Source organism: Zootoca vivipara, chromosome 7 (genome assembly GCF_963506605.1).
Source record: "Zootoca vivipara chromosome 7, rZooViv1.1, whole genome shotgun sequence".
NCBI classification, from domain to species: Eukaryota; Metazoa; Chordata; class Lepidosauria; order Squamata; family Lacertidae; genus Zootoca; species Zootoca vivipara.
The window spans coordinates 51,356,808-51,378,836 of NC_083282.1; the positions used below are offsets into that span (position 1 = coordinate 51,356,808).

Consider the following 22,029-nt stretch of genomic DNA (forward strand, 5'->3'; position numbering starts at 1 on the left):
GACTATGGCCCAACAAAGATGGTAGTGCTCAGCAGACATTTGGGGTGTCTACAGGTAACAGTGCGTCCTTGTTAGTCCAAGGACTCACGCAGCTCCCCAGCACTCCTTTCTGCTGATGTTGGGCCTCAAAAGAACACTTCATTGTTTTTTTGCAGTGGGAAACTGCCGCATAGAGTTTGCTGGAAATTCAGAAGCAACGAATGGGTTAGAGAGCTCATTCCATGCACCATCATAGCTATACAGATATGTAGATGCTCCACTGATAGAGAAAGACCCCTCTAAATAGAGCTTAGTAGCTTTATCTCAAACATGGGCTCTAGACTAACTTGCATGAATACAGGAGGCTAGTTTAAAAGGTATGAGACTGCTGGTCCATCTGGTTCAGTATTGTCTATACTGTCTGGCAGCAGTTCTCCAGAGTTTCAGAGAAGGAGTGTTTCCCCACCCTACCTGGAGGGGAGATGCCAGAGTTTGAACCTAGGACCTTCTGCATTCAAAGCAGATGCTCTTCTGCTGAGTTATGAACCTTACCTAAGGTGTTAATGCTTGAAAAACACAAGTCCAACTTTCTCTAGAGTTTGCAGAAATAAATAGCCACATGGTCCTCTAGATCCCAGCCTTTTGTCTTAGGCAAAATTATAGATTCATAGAATAAAACTTAACAGCTTTTTAGTGTGTGTGTGTGTGTGTGCGCACACACACACACACCCCAATATAGTAAGAAAAGTTGCTATTGCAAAAGATGAATACAGCATAATAGAAGGATCACTCATCCATTTAAGTAGGATTGGTATGGAAACCCCTTAAAATCCTTATTAATACAAACAGTTTTTGCCCAGCACCAGTGACTGATGGCCTGCATCCACATCCACCCTAATAAACCTGTATTTACAACAGATTTATACAGATGTCAAGAGACATTAGGTCAAGGATGCTCAGGGCCCAAAATAATGCCTTTCCTTGTGTTGCTAATAGAGCATGAAGGGACAGATTCTCACCAGGGCCAAAGCAAGCCTCACAGTCTCCGGCATGAGGCTGCTCTACACCAGCTGTGCATCAGGCTTAATGCGCTTCCTTTCCCACTGCTTGCCAAGTTGTGTTTAACATTGGATTAGCTAATGCGATTCCTCCGGGTCACGTTCTAGCTCAACCTGATCTGCCACTGAAGACAATGCCCTGGAGAGCTTGTGACCAGAATGACGGAATTATTTCGTTTCTTAGCCTTGCTGCTGCAAGATGCGCCACTTCTCCCACAGCAGTGGAATCTGTCATGGGAGCTCAGTGTTGCCAAAACACCCAGGTGTTAATTAAATTCCCAACTATGCAATAATCGAGTGGGGAAGCGCACAGTTCAATGAGTGAGCAGTAACTCTTGTCTTTCTCCCTCAGCCAGATTACTTGGGCTGATAACACAGGACAGAATATACAGGAGAAATCCTCTAGACCAGGCATGTCAAACCTGCGGCCCTCCAGATGTTTTGGACTACAATTCCCATCTTCCCCAACCACTGGTCCTGCTAGCTAGGGATCATGGGAGTTGTAGGCCAAAACATCTGGAGGGCCGCAGGTTTGACATGCCTGCTCTAGACTAAATTAGTGCAGTGCTGGTGAATGGTGCCAGGTGGCTCTGTACACTTTAAACCTAAAGGAGGGAAAAATAATTCACATTGCAGTGACAGGAGAGGCAGTACACCACACCCTTAACTGATCGGAAGGGGCAGCCTTCTCCAGCAAGGAGATAGGAGCAGAATGTAAGACAGAAGATGTATTCAGAGTTGTTCAGTCTGAAGAGAAAGCTCACAGGTGTACTAGAAATGTGGGTTGTTTTGCTTTTTTATTAGGACCAATACATTTTGAGCAAGGCTCTGCAAGGCTCCAGCGGAGACCTGAAACCTGGATAGAATGGTCACTTTTGCACTGCAGTAACGAAAGGGCAAAGGAGGACAGAGGCTTGCATAAAAGTTGTCTGTGCTCATTTATATGTATGGATGCAAACTATGAACCAAAAACTATAATTTAAACAGAAATGGAATGCATCTCTCTGCAATGGGAAGACTGTGACCGAGCAACCTGTGTGCCTGCCTGTTCTGCTGTCCAGGGTGCTAACTGCTGATGGGCAGCTTCTAGGCCTCTGCTCTTCCTTCTCATGGTTCTTTATCTTCAAACCAGGCAGCCCTTCAAAGGACTGTAAAGCTGGACACATGACCACCCTAACCTCCTGCAACACAAGCACCCAAAGCCCTACAAAATCAATACTTCTAAGCCAGTTGCATCAACTCATCCTCTGATAGCAACACAGCCTTCCTGGCTCAGCCAGAGCAGCCATGATCATGCTTCTTATCTCTGGCCCCTGGTTTTTGTTTCCCCGATTCAGTAACAGATCTCCAACCCATATTGACCCTATCTCCCATTTCTATTTTGACCCATCTGTGTCAGATACAGACCTCACTGTTGAAAGCTGTATCCCAGGACTAAGAGAAACTCTAGCCAGGCAAAGTAGCCTCGATTATTACTCTGTAATATCTCTGATATAATACAGGAGACTGATTTGCATGAACAGTATCCTTGAAGAAGAGGCTTCATGGAAATGCATTGGGCCTCATGAAAAATACATCCAGTTCATCTTGGAGGTCTCCTTTTCAGCTGTTTTCTATGTTGATGCCTTCCTTTCCTTTTCTCTTTCAGGAAAAAGAAAGTAAGCGCTGGGTGCACAGGGGCTATGAGCAGTCGAGACAGGAGCCGCTTGATCTTTACTCAAACAACAGGAGCTGGGCCAGATAGTTTGAGACTCTGTAGTGCCACATAGAATGATTCTGCCCCTTATGTGTTAGCCAAAGACTAGAATTACAGCATTGTAATTACAGCAACACTGATGGAAAGTAGACGTAGCAGATAAACAGACAGTAAATGTTTAATTTGTGCATGCAGAGGTGCTATTTGGTTTTTTGGCCCTCTTATTATGCTTTCATAATAAAGGAAGAGAGAGGTGGTGCCACAGCAAGTGGTGTAAAGATGTAGGCAGAATTAAGCTGAATACCTATTGCTGGGAATCACAAGTGGAGAGAGCTGTTGTACTTAGGTCCTGCTCGTGGGCTTCTGCTTGTGCGAACAGGATGATGGACTAGATCCAGGTCTTCTTGGGTTTTGAAAGATCTGACCCTTTCTAACAGTGACAATGTATTAAATGATTACTTTTGGGCTGATGGGAGGCAAGGAAAAACACAAGGAACTATTCAGAGAAATGCAGAAAATGTGTATGTTTGATGGCCAACAAATGACAAGGGCAAAAGAGCAATGTAATTTGTTTCTTTGTCCTTTTTGGATAGGCTAAATGTTTAAGAAACGCTGCTCAACATTCGGAGTTCCTCTCTACTATGTGACAGGCAAGAATTGCCTTCATCTGCAGCTTACTGGGGATATCCGCAGGCTTACAAGCTCAAGGCCCATGAGGTGTGCCCTCAGTTAACTTACACTCTTCAGTGAGCATCAGTCCTCTAGGAACCATGGATAGCTTCAGTCACTACGACCTGTGCTTGCGGTTGCCAGCAGCCTTACAGCTGGCAGAAACTCTTACCAACAGTGCATCCACATTTCAAGCATTAAGAATAACTTCAGCAGTAAAAACTTGCCTGAGCAGGCTGGTGTTTTGTTTTGTTTTCCCCCCAGGGATTGGATCTATAGGAACACACAGATGTACAACTTGTTCCCACAATCAACACCACCCGTCTCCTTGGGCCATGTTGACCCCCTTCCATCCTGCACTGCAGTTAGAGACAGTTTCATTTCTCATTTTATTATATCTCCCTGTTTTCTCCATCACGGAACCCAAGGCAGCATACATTTCATTCTCACCTATCCAGGCCTGACCGGATCCAGACCTGCTTCACTTCAGTAAGGTGATGGTGCTTCATGTGCCTTCAGACCATGATCAATTGTGCAATGGACACATGTGCATATCTGCACATGATACTATTAGAAGATCTTCCCATGCCACTTTGTTTATCGCTTTAGAAAACCTTTTGGTGGTCCTGCTGGTAGCCACAAAACTTTGAAAGCAGAAAACTTTGGGAAGCAGCTAAATTATTCCAGCATGATCCGCTATCCTATTACCAACACCTTTGGGAGCAAGAGCAACAAAGATGCAGACTGAGATTATTCCATCAGGATTCCAGGAGTATGGGCTTTCAGAATCCAAGAATGTCTATCTGCTACATAGCCTTGTTGGGCTAAATACAGGCTGCTCTCTCCTGACAGATATATCCCTGTGTATTCTTTCAAGTCAACTCATATTCTTCATTAAGCATAGTCAAAATTAGGGCAAATTTGCATGTAGTTGTTCAGCTCTTCCTCTGAACACTTACAAGCTCCTCAAATACTTCCTCCAGCTTTTGATAAATCAGAAGGATGTGTTTCCAAGCTTATCTGCTCAGCCATAAAAAATGTGAAAGCTTGGATTCTCAGAATGTTGCATTCTGTGTCCAATATACCAAACTGCATTTGGGGCGGTGCAGTGGCACAAGTGTAGAATATACTAAGACCTACCTGTGGAAATGCAAGTAGATAAATAGGAACCGCTACAGCGGGAAGGTAAACGGCGTTTCCATGTGCTGCTCTGGTTTGCCAGAAGCGGCTTTGTCATGCTGGCCACATGACCTGGAAGCTATACGCCGGCTCCCTCGGCCAATAATGCGAGATGAGCGCGCAACCCCAGAGTCGGTCACGACTGGACCTAATGGTCAGGGGTCCCTTTACCTTTACCTTTACCTGTGGACCACAGTTCAAGACTCCTTGGCTTAGGATTCAATAGTGTACAATGCCTGTCTTCCACATGAAGCAAATATCAAGGAGGCAAAGGAAAGAGAGTGGGAAAGAGTGATGAAATCACATTAGTACTGCGTTGGAAAGAAAGTGGGAGAAGATAATGCGGGAGGGGGAAATAAGGAGAAATGGGTCTAGAAGAGAGATAAATTGGAGAAGTAAAGAAAAAAGAAAGCAGCAGAGATTTGTGCAGGGAAATCCCAACAGAAAACAGGAGTAGTACCATTTCTGCTTCACTAGGGCACCAGCAGCCCAGATATGTTTCATCACAAATGCACCTGAGAGTGAAACAATCAGACCTACCAGTCATCCCCACCCCATTTCTGCCCTTTCCCTTTCTTCATTACCTTCTCTGCCGACTGTGATGTCCCAAAGAAGATAGGAATGAAAGCTAACCAGACGATGCAGGTAGTGTACATGGTGAACCCAATGGGCTTGGCTTCATTAAAGGTCTCAGGAACCCCACGGGTCTTTATAGCATACACAGTGCAGGTCACCATGAGCAGCATGCTGTACCCAAGCAAACAGATGAGGGAGAGGTCAGAAATGTCACACTTGAGAACCCCCCGGGCAAAGCGGGGGTCCGTAGTCCGTTGGTCCTCATAGTCGATGATGGAGTGTGAGGGGTCCACAATGAACCAGATGCAGACCCCCAGCAGCTGCAGAGAGATGAGGCTGAACGTGATGACCAGCTGAGAAGCAGGACTGATGAAGCGCGGGGCGCTGACCGACTTTTTGCCCTGCTCAAAGATGCGGTAGATGCGGTTGGTTTTGGTCAGCAAGGCAGCGTAGCTGATGCTCATGCCCAGACCCAGGAAGACACGCCGCAGGGAGCAGATTCCCAGGTCAGGCTCTGCAATCATCAGAAAAGTGGTGGCATAGCAGAGGAAGATCCCCGTCAGGAGCACATAGCTGAGCTCTCGCCCCGAGGCCTTGACGATGGGTGTGTCATTGTAGCGCACAAATGTCACCACCACAAAGAGGGTGGCAATGATGCCCACAATGGCAAGGAAAACGGGCACCACAGCCCAAGGGGAGCTCCACTCAAGCTTGACGATGGGGATGGGGATGCAGCCAGTGTGGTTTTCATTGGGGCGCTCGCTGAGTCGGCACACCTTACAGTGGAACTCGTCCTGCTGATACTGGTACCCATCACAGCGCTCACAGTGCCAGCAGCATGGGATGCCCTTCACCAGCTTCTTCCTTTCACCCGGCCTGCATGGCTGGCTGCAGATTGAGGTGGGCACACGGTTGCCTCCCCCAGGCCAATGCAGGCGCTCCATCTGCAGCAGAGAGAAAGCAAGAATCTCACCAAGTCCACCAGGAACTAACATGGCATGAGCTGGGTCACAGCAGGGGCTGGGTCAGCATCCCCCACCAACTCTGCAAAACACTTACTCTAGCCCAGGCATCCCCAAACTGCGGCCCTCCAGATGTCTTGGCCTACAACTCCCATGATCTCTAGCTAACAGGACCAGTGGTCAGGGATGATGGGAATCATAGTCCAAAGCATCTGCAGGGCTGAAGTTTGGGGGTGCCTGCTCTAGTCTATGCCATGTCCAGTTATTCTAGCATTGCTCCCTCTGATTCAGTAGCAGTTTCTGGTGTGAGGAACCTGTGGTCCTCTTGATGTTCTTGGACTACAACTCCCATCATGCCCAACCATTGGCTATGCTGCCTGGGGCTGGTAGAACTTGCAGTCCAACAACACCAGGAGAACCAAAAATTCCCAACCCTAATTTAGTTTCTCATCTCTATCAGCCATGCATGAAATGCTACTAATTCAAGCTTAGACCCTCCTGTTCTTCAATTCCAACCTAATATCATGTCACAGAGGAAATGCAAGTGTTGTTGCTAGTCAAACCCACTGACACTAACTTTACTGAACTAAATCAACTGTTCATGGATGCTATGTGGTCTAATACATCTCTCATTTCCTTCCTTCACAGTGCCTCATATTTACTATAGACCTGCAATTCCACAATGCACAGTTTGTTTTCCCTTCCCCTTAATAGGTTTATTTTTGTCTTGATACTCAGCGAACTCTGAATGTCTTTGCATTAGACCTGAAATGAAACTTTGCACAATTTTAGAATTCCACAATATTTCAGATTCTGGATTTGTTTACCATCAAATTTTACTGCTGAAATTCAGTTCTGTTGAACAGTCAACCAAGAATAAACACTTTCTCCCATTGACGAACCGGGAGTCTTAAATTAAAGATTTGCAAAATTCTTTCCAATTGAGATTGTAGCCTAAGATCTTAAGTCTTGTTGCTAATGTAGCCATAAATTTGTCAAGTGCAATACTTTTTAAAGCATGTGTTCCCATTAAAAATCCAGTTTTCTACTGTGCTTTATTACCCATGTGATAAGTTGGGCTGTTGCAATGAAAGAGATCAGAGAGAAACCAGAGCTAAATGCTTCCAGAAATCTCTGTGTATGATATTAATGATGCCTATGTATAAGGATAAGGATAATCCCATTTAAACTAGAGCCCTTGAGCATACTATAAGTACAACTCCATTTCCTAATTAAAACACTGGAGCTTCAGAGTAAAAGTTTATTCCCTTAAGTGTTCAGGCAAATCTAAGATCTTGCTTACTTTTAAGTTCAGATGATCAGCCCAGTGCCCAATAACTTTGTACTCAGGTGTAGTGTTCTTGATCTGGTACTGGTAGATGTCATAGCGGCCTGGGGCATCTCCATTCTCATTGAATGTCACGGGGGTCCCAGCAATACCTGCAACACACAAAGCATTCAGTCTCATAAAGAAATACATTGCTGGTTTGGGCTGTATATTTGATCTACCAAAGGTAAGTTTGTCCCTTTTCTTCTCCTAGAAGCAAATGCACATGTACACATATACATGGGAATCCTGAGTGTGATCCATCCAAAGTACATTCATTCATTCATTCATTTGTTCATTCATATCTCACCTTTCATCCAAAGAGCTCAAGGTGACATACATAGCTCTCCATTTTATTATCACAACAACCCTGTGAGGTAGGTTAGGCTGAGAGTGAGTAACTGGTCCAAGGTCACCCAAAGAGCTTCATGGCTGGATGGGGATTTGAATCCTGATCCCACAGGTCCTAGTCCAACACTCTAACCACTATACCACACAGGTTGTCTGCAGTACATCAGAAGTCCAATTGGGCTTAGTTTACCAGGTTCAACTCCGCCACTATTATCAAGGGGACACAGTTAACTCTGCCTGGATTTTGCTCCTGCATGGCCAAAATAGTTCTGTAGGTATTGCAATTGACCTGAGGGCTTTTAGCAAATGCAAAGTTGCAACATTGTGGAATAAGTGAACTAAAGCTGTAGGATATGTGAACTAAATCTCCTTGCTTAGGCTGCACTCCAACCCTCTGATTGGTCATGCTAGAGATCGGGTAGAGAGGTCTCCCTCCATCCAGTCCAAAACAACTCTGCTGGCCTCCATGTGTGGAGTGACGCCACCATCACTTCTCCAGCATGAAGCTCCCCATTCCATCTACCAGAAGCACAGGTAGATGGAAGTATGGTGGAAACCCCACCAGCTGAGTGTTCATGGATCTCAAGCTGGTCCTACAACCATCACTTGACATTGTTGGGCTTTAGGCTAGCATATAATAGAGAAGGGGGTTCTTTGCTTCCTGGCTGATATGGTCATCAGGGATGCAGTAGTGATTACAAAGAGGTTGGGATTCCTCTGTAACTTATTTATTACCGGTATTATTATATATAGGAGAACAGATCTAGGATACAGATTCCCAGCAGCTGTGTACCCAAACAGCTGTGGAACGCAAGGGTCTAGATCTGTAGATCAGTAAAATCAGCTCCCCTCTACTGAATTTCAGAAACTGGCTTCCCAACTTTTGAGTTGGACTGGCTCTACTGCCATTAATAATCTAGCCCACACTCTTATCTGAAATAGTTAAAAGCTAGTTCTTTACCTTGGGCAAGCAGAAAATAACATTAGTCTTACTCCTCGGCTCCTGTGTTGCCTAGAGAAATCCTTGTGGCTTTTTCTGCTCACATAGTGATAACGCCTACAATTATTTATTTGCACAGAGCTAGGGCTCCAAGAAACTCCTTTCATGGATCAGGCCTCCCACCCAGTTAAGGTATAGTGCAGCCTGAGAGGCAACTGACCATTTAAAAGGGAAAAAAACACACACATAAGGCTGAAATCAGTTTTGTTTAACATCAGCTCTAAATAACACTCTGAAACCTGCACACAGACCCGTAGTGGGGGGATGGTGGGGCTAGTCAGTTTTTTTGTCCAGGTTAAGCCTCCAGAATGGCACTATTGAAGCTCCCAGCCTCCCCCCCCCTCTCTCTCTCCATGCGCGGGCCAAACTGGGGCTTTGATCTGGGTGAAATAAATCCTAGTTTCGCTCCTCCCTGCACAGCTGCATTAGGAATTGAATTTTCTATAATAATAGCAAAATCTCAATGTTGGGCTTATCCACACAACTGTTTCCTATTTTTGTTTTGCTCCTTTAGCTCAACGGGAAGCAAGATGGGGGGAGTTATAGTTCTGCTAAAAATACAAACAAACCTTGCTTATTATATGAAGTATCATACAAATTATTAAATGCATTATTTTGGGCATATTATAGACATATACGGTACATGCCAGGTTTCCCAAAGTAGCTGGCACTTAACCAGATGCATGCATACAACAATGCACATAGCTGTACAGAAATACTTAACCAACGTATAAATGAGCCATGGCTGATGTCCAGAGTGATGGCACAAAAGGCCAAAAGGCCAATAGGAGCTCAAGCCAAAGCCAACGATGACAGGGCCAACTAATTTTAGTTTTGGCTTCATCCCCCTCCTTGCTGAATCCTACAAGATCAACACTGAGGGTAGCATATCCGCTCCATCCATTTAAAGCACATGACTTCCTTTCAAAGGATCCTGGGAACTTTAATTTCTTAAGGGTGCTAGGAATTGTAGCTGGGGGAGGAGGAAACTGCAGTTCCCATAAATTTTTTGAGGGAAATCATGTGCTTTAAATGTGCATTGAAGGTGCTTTAAATGGACGTTGCAGATCTTTCCTAAGGACCGATTGTAAGTAAGAAGACAGGCAGGTGGGGCTGATTAAGGCTGACAAAGCTGGCTAACTTTGCATATAATTAGGCTTATTTATTTATTTAAAAACGAATCCCAAAATACATGGTCCAATTTCGGGCAAAGCTCAATCAGACTGGAAAAGTCAAATTCTGTGTTTAATTCCATTTGAAAAGGATTCCTCCTCTGCGACAAGCCTGCATGTGGAGCCCATTGGATCCCTTTCTCAAATTCCCTCCTGCATTAACAGCGTTCATGAATGGCACAAAAATCGTAACGGAGATCCAAATATGCTGCTAGGTGACACACAGAGAAAAAACACTTGGAAGTGTCTTGCCAAACAAGTTTGTAATTTGAATCTAAAACGAAAAGGCCTAGAGAGCATAAATTTACGATTGTGTTTTATCAATTAAATTGCTTGCCACCAACTGTGTGAATGTGGTCAAATTTCTTGTAGGCATCAGAGCAGAGAGAGAGGGAGGGGAGGGAGAAAAGGGGGCGACGGGGGTGCAAGTTTCCTGTGGGTTATATAAGGAATCAGACTGCATAAGGGACAAAGAAAAGGAATTTTTTTTGCTTGTCATTCACCCAATCAGTTCCATTATGTACATAAAGCAGGCTCCAAAGGACATCACGCAGGCCTCCCTCCCTCTCTGGATCTTCCTGCATATTGTTACACCCCTGCTGGATGTCCAGGCATATTCTTCTTCCCTAAGCCATTGAGCAACGAATCCATACATAGTGACAGTACATCATGAGGCTACATCATTCATTCACCGAGAGCGGTAATCCCCTCTCAGTATTCAACCGGAGAGCTTGAGACAGAAAATAACAACACATTTATATAGAGTCGGGTGGACGTGCATGTCATGAAATCAAAGAGCTGAAAGCCGTGGCTGGAAGGAGGCTCGGTGCAGGCAGGTGCTGAAAGAAAGAGATTCTGCAAGACGTACCTAATGGAGCTTCCTCCCCCTGCACCTTGCAATGTGCCTCCACTCCCAGCAGACTAGACCCTGCCCCCCAAAACCTAAAGAAATGTTCTGCAGTCTAGACCCCCTGTGCTCTAGATTGCTGAGATCTCAATAGTCACTGGAGGCAATTAAGAACAGAAGAAGAGTCTTGCTGGATCAGGCCAAAGGTTTATCTAGTCCAGCATCCTCAAAGTGGCCGACTAGATGCTCATGGGAAGCCCACAAGCAGAATCTGAGTCCAACAGCATCCTCCTCACCTGGTATTCAGTGGAGGCTGATCTATTTGGGCAAATGGGGCAGTGCCACCCCATTCTCAGTGTGTCCTTAGTCAGCCCTCACCCGCCATAGTAACCTGCCACTGGTTACTTTCAACCAGTCCAGGGTTGGCTCTGTCAGCATATTTCAGGCTGGGGCAAGCGGTGAGTCTGCCCCCAGCCACGCTGATACGGTGATATGCGACCCTGCTTGGCTTGAGTAGAGCACACACAGATAAAGAGCCATAAAGTAGAATTTAAAACTACTTTATTTAGGGCTATGTACAAAGTAAAATCCAGAGCTCAGACATGTTGCTTCCAGTCAGGAGACAGAAGTGAAAGGAACAGAACAGTGGAAAAACATCACATGACTAGAGGGAAACCATAATATAAACTTCCTGTCTTACGAAGTATCTCAGACTCAGTGTGTGAAAAGCAATAGTCACACATGTGCTGCTTGCTTGTGCAGCAGAGGATATATAAAAATCCTAACAGGCTCTGCCCACCAGCTCCTTCCTCCTTTGTCTCTTCGTTGTCCCTTGTAAAGATCAGCAGAGCGAAGGATGGGGACAAAGCTAGGATTTGTTGGCCTTTGACTCTAGCGCCCCTTACTGTTAAAGGTAAAGGTGACCCCTGACCATTAGATCCAGTCACGGACGACTCTGGGGTTGCGGCGCTCATCTCGTTTTACTGGCCGAGGGAGCCGGCGTACAGCTTCCGGGTCATGTGGCCAGCATGACTAAGCTGCTTCTGGTGAACCAGAGCAGCGCACGGAAACGCCGTTTACCTTCCCACTGGAGCGGTACCTATTTATCTACTTGCACTTTGATGTGCTTTTGAACTGGTAGGTTGGCAGGAGCTGGGACCGAGCAACGGGAGCTCACCCCGTCGTAGGGATTCGAACCTCCGACCTTCTGATTGGCAAGCCCTAGGCTCCCTGCATTTTGCCCTCCTTTCTACCAGCCACCCCTGCTGGTATTCAATATCAGCGAGCCTTTTTCTGGTCCTGCTCCAATGCCCTGACACAATGAAGTTAAGTGAAGCTTCCCAACCTCACTTCAGGAGTGGTAGCAGGGAGAATATTGAATGTATACACGTGCTGGGATCCATAACCCCCTCCACTTTCACAGGACTGTATATCCCCAGCGAAAGAGGGGAAATGTTGTGTGACTTTCAGGGGCCAGTTTAATTTCATCTCACCTGAAATACGAAATGGCCAAAGCTTTCATCTTTCTTAAAAAGAAAAATGACAACAAAAGCCTTGTTGTCATTTCACATGATGGCTTGGCTGCTCCACCACATTGTTCCCAGAGGCATTCAGTCCCAGGAACGCAGACAGATCAGCCAAGCCTCTCTCCACAATGGCAGCAAGGATTTTGTTGCTGCTTTTTTATAAAAGCGGGGGGGGGGGCACTCAATCACCTGGTATTTAAAGCAACATGAACACTCTTTAGCTTGACCCCCTTCCCTCCCAAATAATCCAATCTTGGAGGAAGTTGTTCTGTTTTATTAGATGGCTTTAGCAAAAATTGCATGGGTGAACTTTTCATCCCAGCTCTATATAAAGCAGGGTGGGCGGCCGGCTTTCGAACCAGGGATTGTGTGCTTTTACCAGAAATTTGATCTGCAGCAATTAGCAGGTGGCAATGTTTATCTCTCTGCTGTGAAAAGCTTCACTTGCTAATTCCTGAAGATCAAGCCTCCATTAAAGGACCCAGCCATGGAGATCAGTTCAAAAGGTGTTGTTGTTTTTCTTTGCATGGAGATAACGAAGCTCCACTTGTTTCTTTAGGTTGAGCTGCTGAGCTGCTTTTAAAACCAGGAATGCAGGGCAGCAGGTGTAACAATAAAAGACCAACACCACATCTTTTCACACAGCCACCTCATTCACATACTGTATGAAGTGAGGGGTGGGAGTCTAACAAGAAAAGAAGCATGGAAGCCCCAGTGTCCAAATGTAAAAGGGGGGGGGGCAGGGCTTCTGCACTGTTGCAGGGCATTTCAACAGGTGCAGCTTGCATGAAGCTCCTCTTCCTGAAATTCCTGATTGTGCAGAATGGCTAAAGGTGCCCTCTTTCGCATCCAGACACCTTAGATTCCCACCTTCCCTCATAGTTAGATTTTCCCATTCCTCACTTGCTTCCAGTATGAGAGCTGGAAATGAAGAAAGGTGGCTGGAGCAAGGAACTGGGGGAAGGAATTGAATGGTTTAGCAGCCCTGTCCTGTTTGCTCCCTTGCTTCCCAGGGTCCAGGTGGACTGGGTGGATGTGTAGATCAGACCAGGTTAGGTCCTTTTGTAATTACTATGCAACTGCCTTTGTATACTGTATGTGGTGTGTGCAACCCATTGAACTGAAAACATTGCACTAACCATGTATGGCAGCACATCAGTAGTGCACTAACTACATGCCCTGTTTCAACAGGGCTAGACCATTGTAGAATAAACCATTTATAAACAGATTAGTCTTCAAGGTGCCACAAAATTCTTTGTTGTTAGATCTTCTAGTGTTGTTGCTGCATGCCTCTAAATGGGGGGGGGGGTTTCTCAAGCATCTAGTAGGCATTATTATTATGGTGTGGGGGCATGAATTCAGTCTGGAGGGCAAACATTGTGTGGTCCTGGCTGCCAGCCTTTAAACTGACCCCTGAAGCTATCCTTTAAATAGAGGTTTGATCTGCAAAGGATTAGAAAGTGGAGCTTTTCACACCATGGAGAGAACCACTTTAGCCTGCCTATTTCCCCCTCACCTTCCTCCATCATCTCCACAGTGTCACATTTTAGACTGAAAGTTGCTTTGTATAGAAGTGCATGCTTTTATATTTTATAAAAGGCCATTAATGCGGATAGTGTAATAATAATACTAATGAATAATAACACTAACTGCTGTAGTGCATATCAAACTTTTGAAAACTGATCTATGGGTTGGACTGCTGTTTATGCTCAATATTCTCCCTACTACCATTCCTGCAATGAGATTGGCCCACGGTCACAGGTGGAGGAGTGCTGGTCTGCACTACTACTGCAGCTTTCAAGGAACAGAGGTTGCATTTTGCAGAAGCCTTTCTGCTGACAACTATGGTCCACAGAAAAAATGCCTGAGCAAACAGAAGGGGATGCCAGCTGCTCTCTCTAAGCTCAGTTGGGCTGACCTGCTCACCACAACAACACCTGGAGTTCCACACCGATCCCAGCAAGCTAAAAGGCAAGCAGAGAGGCAGGATGGCTGGCTTTCCCAGCCCTGCTCTGGGTGCCTTTGCAGACAGCTCATTACACTTGATGTGCACAGCGAGTGATCAGCATTGACATCCCTGCCACTCATGTGCACAGGGGACAGCCACAGAGGAGCACTGAGGGATGCAGCCTAGGAGGGAGAGTGGGTGGGAGTGAGATGAAGCCCTTAAACACAAGAGAAGTCAGCGCCTGATCGGGCATTCGCACCAGCTGCTCTGTGCCCGGAAATGAGTGGGCAGATGCTGTGGACAGTACATTTGCTCACCCCCTTTGGCTCTGTTTAAGATTTCTATCTCTTTGCCCTGTGCTCGCACACATACACGTGGTAGAGTGATACAAACAGAGGCTACTCCAGTCTTATGATTGCACTGAATAGATTGATTACTTGTTTAATTCTAAAAACAGAGGCAGAAAGCTCTAAAAGAGGGGAACCAGCATGGTCAGAGATGACGAAAGGTGCAGTTCACCAGCATCTGGAGGACCACACATTTCCCATTCCTGGTCTAAAAGAAACTAGGATGCAGACACCTAAGCTTTTCAACTTCTAAGCAGGTGCTTCTAATCTCAGCTCGTTACATACAGTGAAGATACCAGGAGCCTGACATCTGGCTGGTTGATAGGGGATCAAATACTTATTTCACTCATTGTAATGCACGTCAATCTCTGACTTTTGTCTTCTGGGTTTCTGGGTTTTTTTCCTGTTGTTATCATGTCTCTCACAGCTACAATAAACCTACCATAACGATTATGGACTGGTCATTTCTTTGTCAGAGGACAAACGGTCAAATTTAACAGGGGATCAAATACTTTCCCCCTCACTGTAGGTCTTCAGCAGGATCAGAACCCAATTGCTCCTTCATCACCTGTCTTCTTCTCCTCTACTGGAGCCCTTCTTCCCAGAATGGAATGGGGAATAATCCATTTTACCGCAAAATGAGGGAAAAGATGATGAGCAGAGAGAAGCAGGAGGAAGTCCCCAGCAATAGCTCATTCCAAACCTTCATGGTGCTTGGAATACCACTGAACCACTGAAAAACTGTAGATGGAGAATATGATAGAGCTCACTAACAGTTGTGAATGGCATCTATATGATCTTCATATTGCAGACACTGATTCCAGTGGCGTGTTCTAGTTTGGTTACTTCTTTCAGCACCATGGACTTCTCCAATCTGTTTGGGAAAGTCATCTCCCAAGTCCCTTGACTTATACAGAGATTACATGCCACTAAATTGTAGCTGTGCCCTATCCCCTATTCATGGATGTGCCAAAGACTGGTAAGTTACAAAGCATCCAGGAGACCTTTCTTCACCATGTCAAAAGTGTGGAGTGGGGACTCAACCACTAATGAGATCATGCAGTGAAAAAAATGAGATCGCTTCTTCCTCTTAGACAGTTCTTAAAACATGCTAAATTTCAAAGATAAGCCCAATTAAAAGGAGACACCCAGTTGACTGGCTGTAAATGGATAATCCAAAATGCAAGTGAGGTTTATGTAGTCAGATTGTATTTATCTAGAGAAGGATGTGACCAGATGAGAAATACTATAAAATGTTTAATTACAGTGATTTAGCAAGTTGCCTCAAAGCAAGGCTCTTTGCTGTGCCCCCGCCTCCCTCAAAAGTTTATCTTGAAACGAAATCAAATGAATTGCACAAATAAATCCCAATAACATTAAAAAGCAGGAAAATCAAACAAGAAGATAGGGAAAGAATAAATAAAGGAGACAGATTGTGAGGAGATTGCAGAGGAGAGATAAATAGATGTAATAAGGAGGCAGAAGCAGAAACATGTATATTAAAGAGATATAATGTGAGGATGTGATGAGTTTCTAGAATATGTAAAGGAATTACTAATCAGGGGCAAGGGAAGATTGTTTAACAAGAAAGGAACAAAAATGCGGAACAAAAATAAGGAAACGGAACAACTGGGGATTGTTCATGTGCATAGAATTATGATGGGACTTTAGGAGATGCCAGCTTTAGTCTGTTTTTGTCACATGCTCCCTGGTCAATTCATATAGGGAGGGCCAAAAAAATTAGCCCAGCTATCAAGATGCAGATACATGCAGATTCCAGTTTCACTTCTGCACATGGAGTTCCTTATCAGAAGCTCCTACCCCAATACAGACTGTTTCTTTCAGTCACTTGAGCCACTTTGTGGCACAGCTGAGTTTTCCCACCATGTGTGTTTGCAACTAGAGATGTGAAAGCCCAGAAAAATCTGAAAAACTGGAGAAAAAGCTGAGGTGGGAGGCTTCCCATTTTTCTGCCTTTCCCCTTTTTTCACATCTCTAGTTGCAACCAACACTGTATGTGTGAAGAGAGGCAACTTGATGAAAATGATGAGTAAAAATGACCCTGGGAGGTTTGGCCAGTCATGGTCCCTAGATTTGTATGCATTTGTCATGAACTCTCATGGACACACTTTCCCTCCACATATGGTAGTCACTTCTAAAATATGTTCAATGGACAAAGAGAAGCTGATCTTTCCTATGGTGCATGATGAATGAACTCACTTAAAGTTAGGGAGGGGGAGGGGGAAATCAGTTTGCTTTGCATTTTAACATGAACCTACCTATTCCACATTTCCCTCAGAAATGTGCAAAATGAACCTTACCTATCTTTTGAAATGTACACATCTTCAAATTATTGCAGTGCAGTTCTCCAACCAATGTGGATGAAAATGCATACATATGGGGAAAGTGTGCATAAAATGTGTGTATTAAGGAAAATACCATAAAGTAATGCATTATATTGGGTAAAATTGCATACAGAAAGGTAAAATGCTGGTGAAGTTTCATGAGAATTATTTTGAGTGCAAACTGATGTGGAAATGTGAAAAGCTGAACTTAAGATAGTAAAAATGAGAAACAGAGTGAAACATAACCTCTCTTCTTTGCAACTCCACAATTCTATGATTCATGTACCCAGTGCTTTTTTCTATAAAAAATGTTTAGGGGTACTCTGACTTTCATACTCATATTGAAATATTGCCCCTCATTGAGGCCAAACTTAGATTCAAAAAATGTTTAGGGGTATGCGTACCCCTGCGTACCCCCAGAAAAAAGCACTGCATGTACCATACTTTATAGATCTTTATAACCACTCCAGGACAAGGAAGACCTACTCCCATCTCATAGACATGACCCAGAGCAACCAAAACCCAATCCTCCCATTTCACCTTTATAGAGGCTCCATGCCTTTAACAATGTAGCCATGTGGTCAAGAGGGGATAAATGGTGTTAATAATAATAATTAGTTTCAGAATCTGCATAAAAATCTTTTAAGAGATTTTGCATTGTTTAGTGCACATTAAAAACCCAATTAAATATAAAGTCATTGCTAAAACACATTACTCAAAGGTGTGCAAAGACATGCCAACAGGATTCGATTGCCTGAAACCTTGCTGCACACATCAAATCTGTCTCTTTTCAAAAGATGGGCAGCACAAAGATAATCTACGCCGGTGGACCAACTGTGCTGTTGCTTTTTTATTTTCCCCAGAAGGTAGATTTTTGTTTGGGCTCCCAAATGAAATGGAATAAGCCAGGAGAAACATAGGGAAACAACTGTTTGATGAGAACATTAATTAGATACTCCATTTAAAAAGTGGTGAATGAAGTGTAGCAATTACAGATAAAACACCCTATACCATTTCAACCTGGTGTGCTTGTTGTTGCATCTCAAGATGTATTATTTTCAGAGTACTGGGAGGGAGGAATACATCTTACACTAAGTCTGTAGCTAGGGGGTGCAAAACCATACAAAGCGTTGCAAGTGGAACATTTAAACATTCAGTCAGTGTTTTATATTAAACCAGGCAGGGTTTGATGCCCAAAAAAAGCCCCAAGGAGCTGTATGGCCTTGAGGGTTATCTCCCCCAGACAGACAGACCTGAGAAATTGACGCTACGGATGTACTTGAGAAGCTCTGCACCATCTACTGGGTCCATCTTGGGGCAAAGGCCAATCTTCCCAGGGCACAAGTTCTTGTGCATGTTGTGAAGCGCATGGCCCATGGCATAGACAGCATCGATGACAAACTGCACCTTTCCTTCCTGCTCATAGGCAGAGTCCTGGCCAATCCGCTCACGATCTGGAAGACAAAAGGCAAAGGGCAGGATTTCATCACATGCTTTTATGGGCAACTGCAGACTTACAAGGTTATCCATTTGCTTTGAAATCTAGGATTCACTGTGAAATTTCCGTTCCTGGAAAGGATTCAAAGGACTCCGGCTTCTTGGAAGGAGTGTCTCCACTGAACTCTTTCATGCTGAGGTGAAAATGTGTACTGAGATAGGAGGGGGCTTGGAATGTAAAGAAATATTAGACAATTGCCTACGAAAGATGTGAATCTATTTCTTTACGCCACAACTGCAGCTAGAATACTACTGGCAAAGTACTGGAAGACATCGGAGATACCCACTGTAGAGGAATGGCGAATGAAAATGTTGGACTATATGGAACTTGCTGATCTAACCGGAAGACTACGCGACCGGGGAGAGGGGAAGACGGAAGAGGAATGGAAGAAATTTAGAGTTTATTATAAAAAATATTGTAGAATTGATATATGAAGAGAAATATAAGCAATTGTGTACGCTGCAGGTTATGAAATAAGAGAAAGAATTGTAAAATATAGAATAGAATGTTACAATGGAAGTTAAAGTGTATGAAAAAATTGTAATTAAGTATAGAAAATATGAATAGAACCTGTGAAGTATGATAAGCAATGAACCGTTAGAAAAGGAGCTCGGGGAAGTCCATGAATGAAAATGAGTTGTTAAATTAGATTTATTTGTTGTTATGAATTGTTTTTTTATTCTTTCTTTATATAATAGAAAACCTTAATAAAAATATTATTAAAAAAGGGAATGTAAAGAAATATTAGAAGACCATAACAGTTTCAGTTGGTTTGTTGCACGTGAAGGTAAATAAGAAGAAAACCCCACCCAGTGTATACCTCCATAGTGCAAAAGAGTTGGGCTGAGTCTTGTCATTACAAGAGCTCTGCTGGATCAGACCAAGGCTCATCTAGGTCAGCATTCTGTTCTCACAACCAGGCACCTGTGGGAAATCCAGAAGCGAGGCTAGATTGGCCCTGTCTCATTAGTAAAAGGAGTGCAGAAGCCACAAATGTAACCAATGCCATTCCATGATTTTAGTGATCCTGTAGATCAGGGGTAGGGAGCCTCTTTCAATTTGCTGGTGGGGGGACAATTCCTTCCTGGATAACCTTCACCAGTGGTGGGTGTAAGGGGTGGACAGAGCTCAAAGTGAAGCAAAGGATGTGACTCATATCTTTATATAGGTGGCTACAACATTCCAGCCAAGTAAAACTCAGAGTTTTTCTACATATACCTACCCACCTCTCCATTATCTATTATCACAATTCTAGAACATATTCCACCCAAGCAAGAGCTCCCAAGGAGGGTTTGGTACAGGGCCAAAGAGGGGTGTGGCCCACAGAGAGGAGGTGTGGCCTGAAGAGAGTCCCAGAGGCCAGGTGGAGAAGCCTGTGGGGGCCACCTGTGGCACCCAGGCCTGGGGTTCCTTGCAAGTGCTGTATACTGTTTTCAATGAAAGAGCAAGACTTGCAGTTTTTGCCCATATAGTTTTCTAGTGTGAATGTAGAACTTATAATGATGTTTCCACATTAACGACAACCACATCTTCTCATAAATAGCAGGAGAGGGAGACTGGAAGGTTATTTACTCCTCCTGTGTGAAAAATGCTCATAGTGGTGTTCCATCCTGTTAGCAACAGCTTTCCTACGCAATTTTTCCATCTTAAATTGCTCTGTTTCACATTATCACACTAGGAACACAAATGCCCCAGCTTTGATTGCAGAAGAACCTGTGATGCTGTTCTAGCCTTTGAGTACTCAAACTTCTTATTTAGTTTGCTAGGGCATACAAAGTCCATCTTTCATTGAAGGTTTTTAAACAGAACTTGGAAGGCCATGTATGATGAAACAAAATAAAAAAAATTCCTTCCAGCAGCACCTTAAAGACCAACTAAGTTTTTTATTTTGGTATGAGCTTTCGTGTGCATGCACACTTCTTCATATACACTGAAATAGAAGTCCCCAGACGCTTATATGGAGAGAAAGGGTGGGGAGGGGTATGGGTGATTGACTGACTGATAGCTGTTGATGACTGTAAAGGACTGCAAATGGTCTTGCATGAAAAAGCAAGGAGTTATGTATGACGTAGTTGAGATTCTCTCATTGCAGGCAGTTGGACTAGATTACCCTTGGGGTCCCTCCCAACTTTACAATTCTATGATTCTCTGTTTTCTTTATTTTAACAAATTCATCTTGACTACAGTAAATGAACTAGATGTGAGCTGTTAATAACCTAAGGTTAATCCAGAAAAGACTGTGACACTGTTGGTCAGCAGAAGAGCTGAACCAGGAGCAGAATCTATTCTGGATTGGATTGCTCTCTTCTTTAAAGGCCAGTTTTGCATCTTGGGAGTGCTGCACTCCTAGAACCTCATATGCCAGCACAGGGCCATCTTAAGCAGGTCAGGCGCCCTGGCGCCGTGGTGCGCAGGTCGCTCAGGCGCCCCCGCCCTGCCCCGTTTCTTTTCGCGGCTGGTGGGTGGACGCAGCACGCAGCGTGGTTTCCGCATGGCTCCGCCACGCAGCGCCCCCCTGCCGACCCAGCGTCCCGCGCCACCCAGCCTACCCCTAGAGCCGGCCCTGTGACAGCAGGAGCTTGGAGAGCTTTTGCACAGATTTGGCCGGTAAATGAGCTATGCCCCTTTCTTGATAAAACAATTCTGGCCATAATTACACATGTCCTGGTCACATCTAGACTGATGCAACATTCTCTGTGAAAATGCCTTGGGAAAGTGTTCAGAAGCTTCTGTTGGTAATAAATGCAGTGGCCAAACAGATTTCCAGAGCCCCCACTGCTTATTATATCACCTATGTTTTATGTTGGCATGTAGTTCCTTTCTGAGCACAATTTGAAACTCAAGGTTCTTATTTACAACAGCCAGAGTGAAGACCCTTTGAAAGATCTCCTCCTCCCATAAGATCCTGCCTGCCCACTGCATTCAACACTAGAGGCCCCACGTCCTACCAATTTCAAAAGCACAATTGGTTAGGATTTAAGACAGGGTCTTCCCAGTTGCAGTCTCCAGCTTGTAGGACTCCCGCCCTAGAGAGGCTTGGTTGGCTCCCACTCATTCTCTTAAGCTTCAGGTGAACTGAGCTTTTAATGCTTTGTCTTTTTATTTTATGCCAAATTGTTTTATCCCACCCAGAGTTTTATTGTATGAAACTGCTCTGGTTCGCCAGAAGCAGCTTTGCCCCTGCTGGCCACATGACCTGGAAGCTGTACGCCGGCTCCCTCGGCCAATAACGCGAGATGAGTGCCGCAACGCCAGAGTCGGTCACGACTGGACCTAATGGTCAGGGGTCCCATTACCTTTACCTTAATTTTAGCTGTTTGGGCTGTTTCTCATAGAATCATAGAGTTGGGAGGGATCACGAAGTCCCTGCATGTGTTCAGTCTTACTCCGTATTTTATGAACTTTCTCATCAGTCACCTTGAATATTTTATAAAGAAAAGTGGGGTATAATTTTTAAAACAAATAAGTGAATGCTTTGCGAGCCAACAGCTTCTGCCCATCACGCAAAGATGTGTTGTGTACATAGCTTAGTACCCATGGTTTTGATGG

At 44.5% G+C, this 22,029-nt stretch overlaps 1 protein-coding gene across 1 annotated transcript in view; it reads right to left on the bottom strand.

Annotated features, from left to right (window-relative positions):
• GRM4 (glutamate metabotropic receptor 4) overlaps positions 1-22,029 on the bottom strand; it is a 241,850-nt gene that overhangs the window by 31,224 nt on the left and 188,597 nt on the right. The window contains exons 6-8 of the mRNA XM_035122273.2: positions 18,236-18,436; positions 7,423-7,559; positions 5,166-6,101 (exon numbers count right to left, since the gene is read on the bottom strand). Of these exons, the coding sequence (XP_034978164.2) occupies positions 5,166-6,101; positions 7,423-7,559; positions 18,236-18,436 (1,274 nt within the window). The remainder of the gene's footprint in view (positions 1-5,165; positions 6,102-7,422; positions 7,560-18,235; positions 18,437-22,029) is intronic.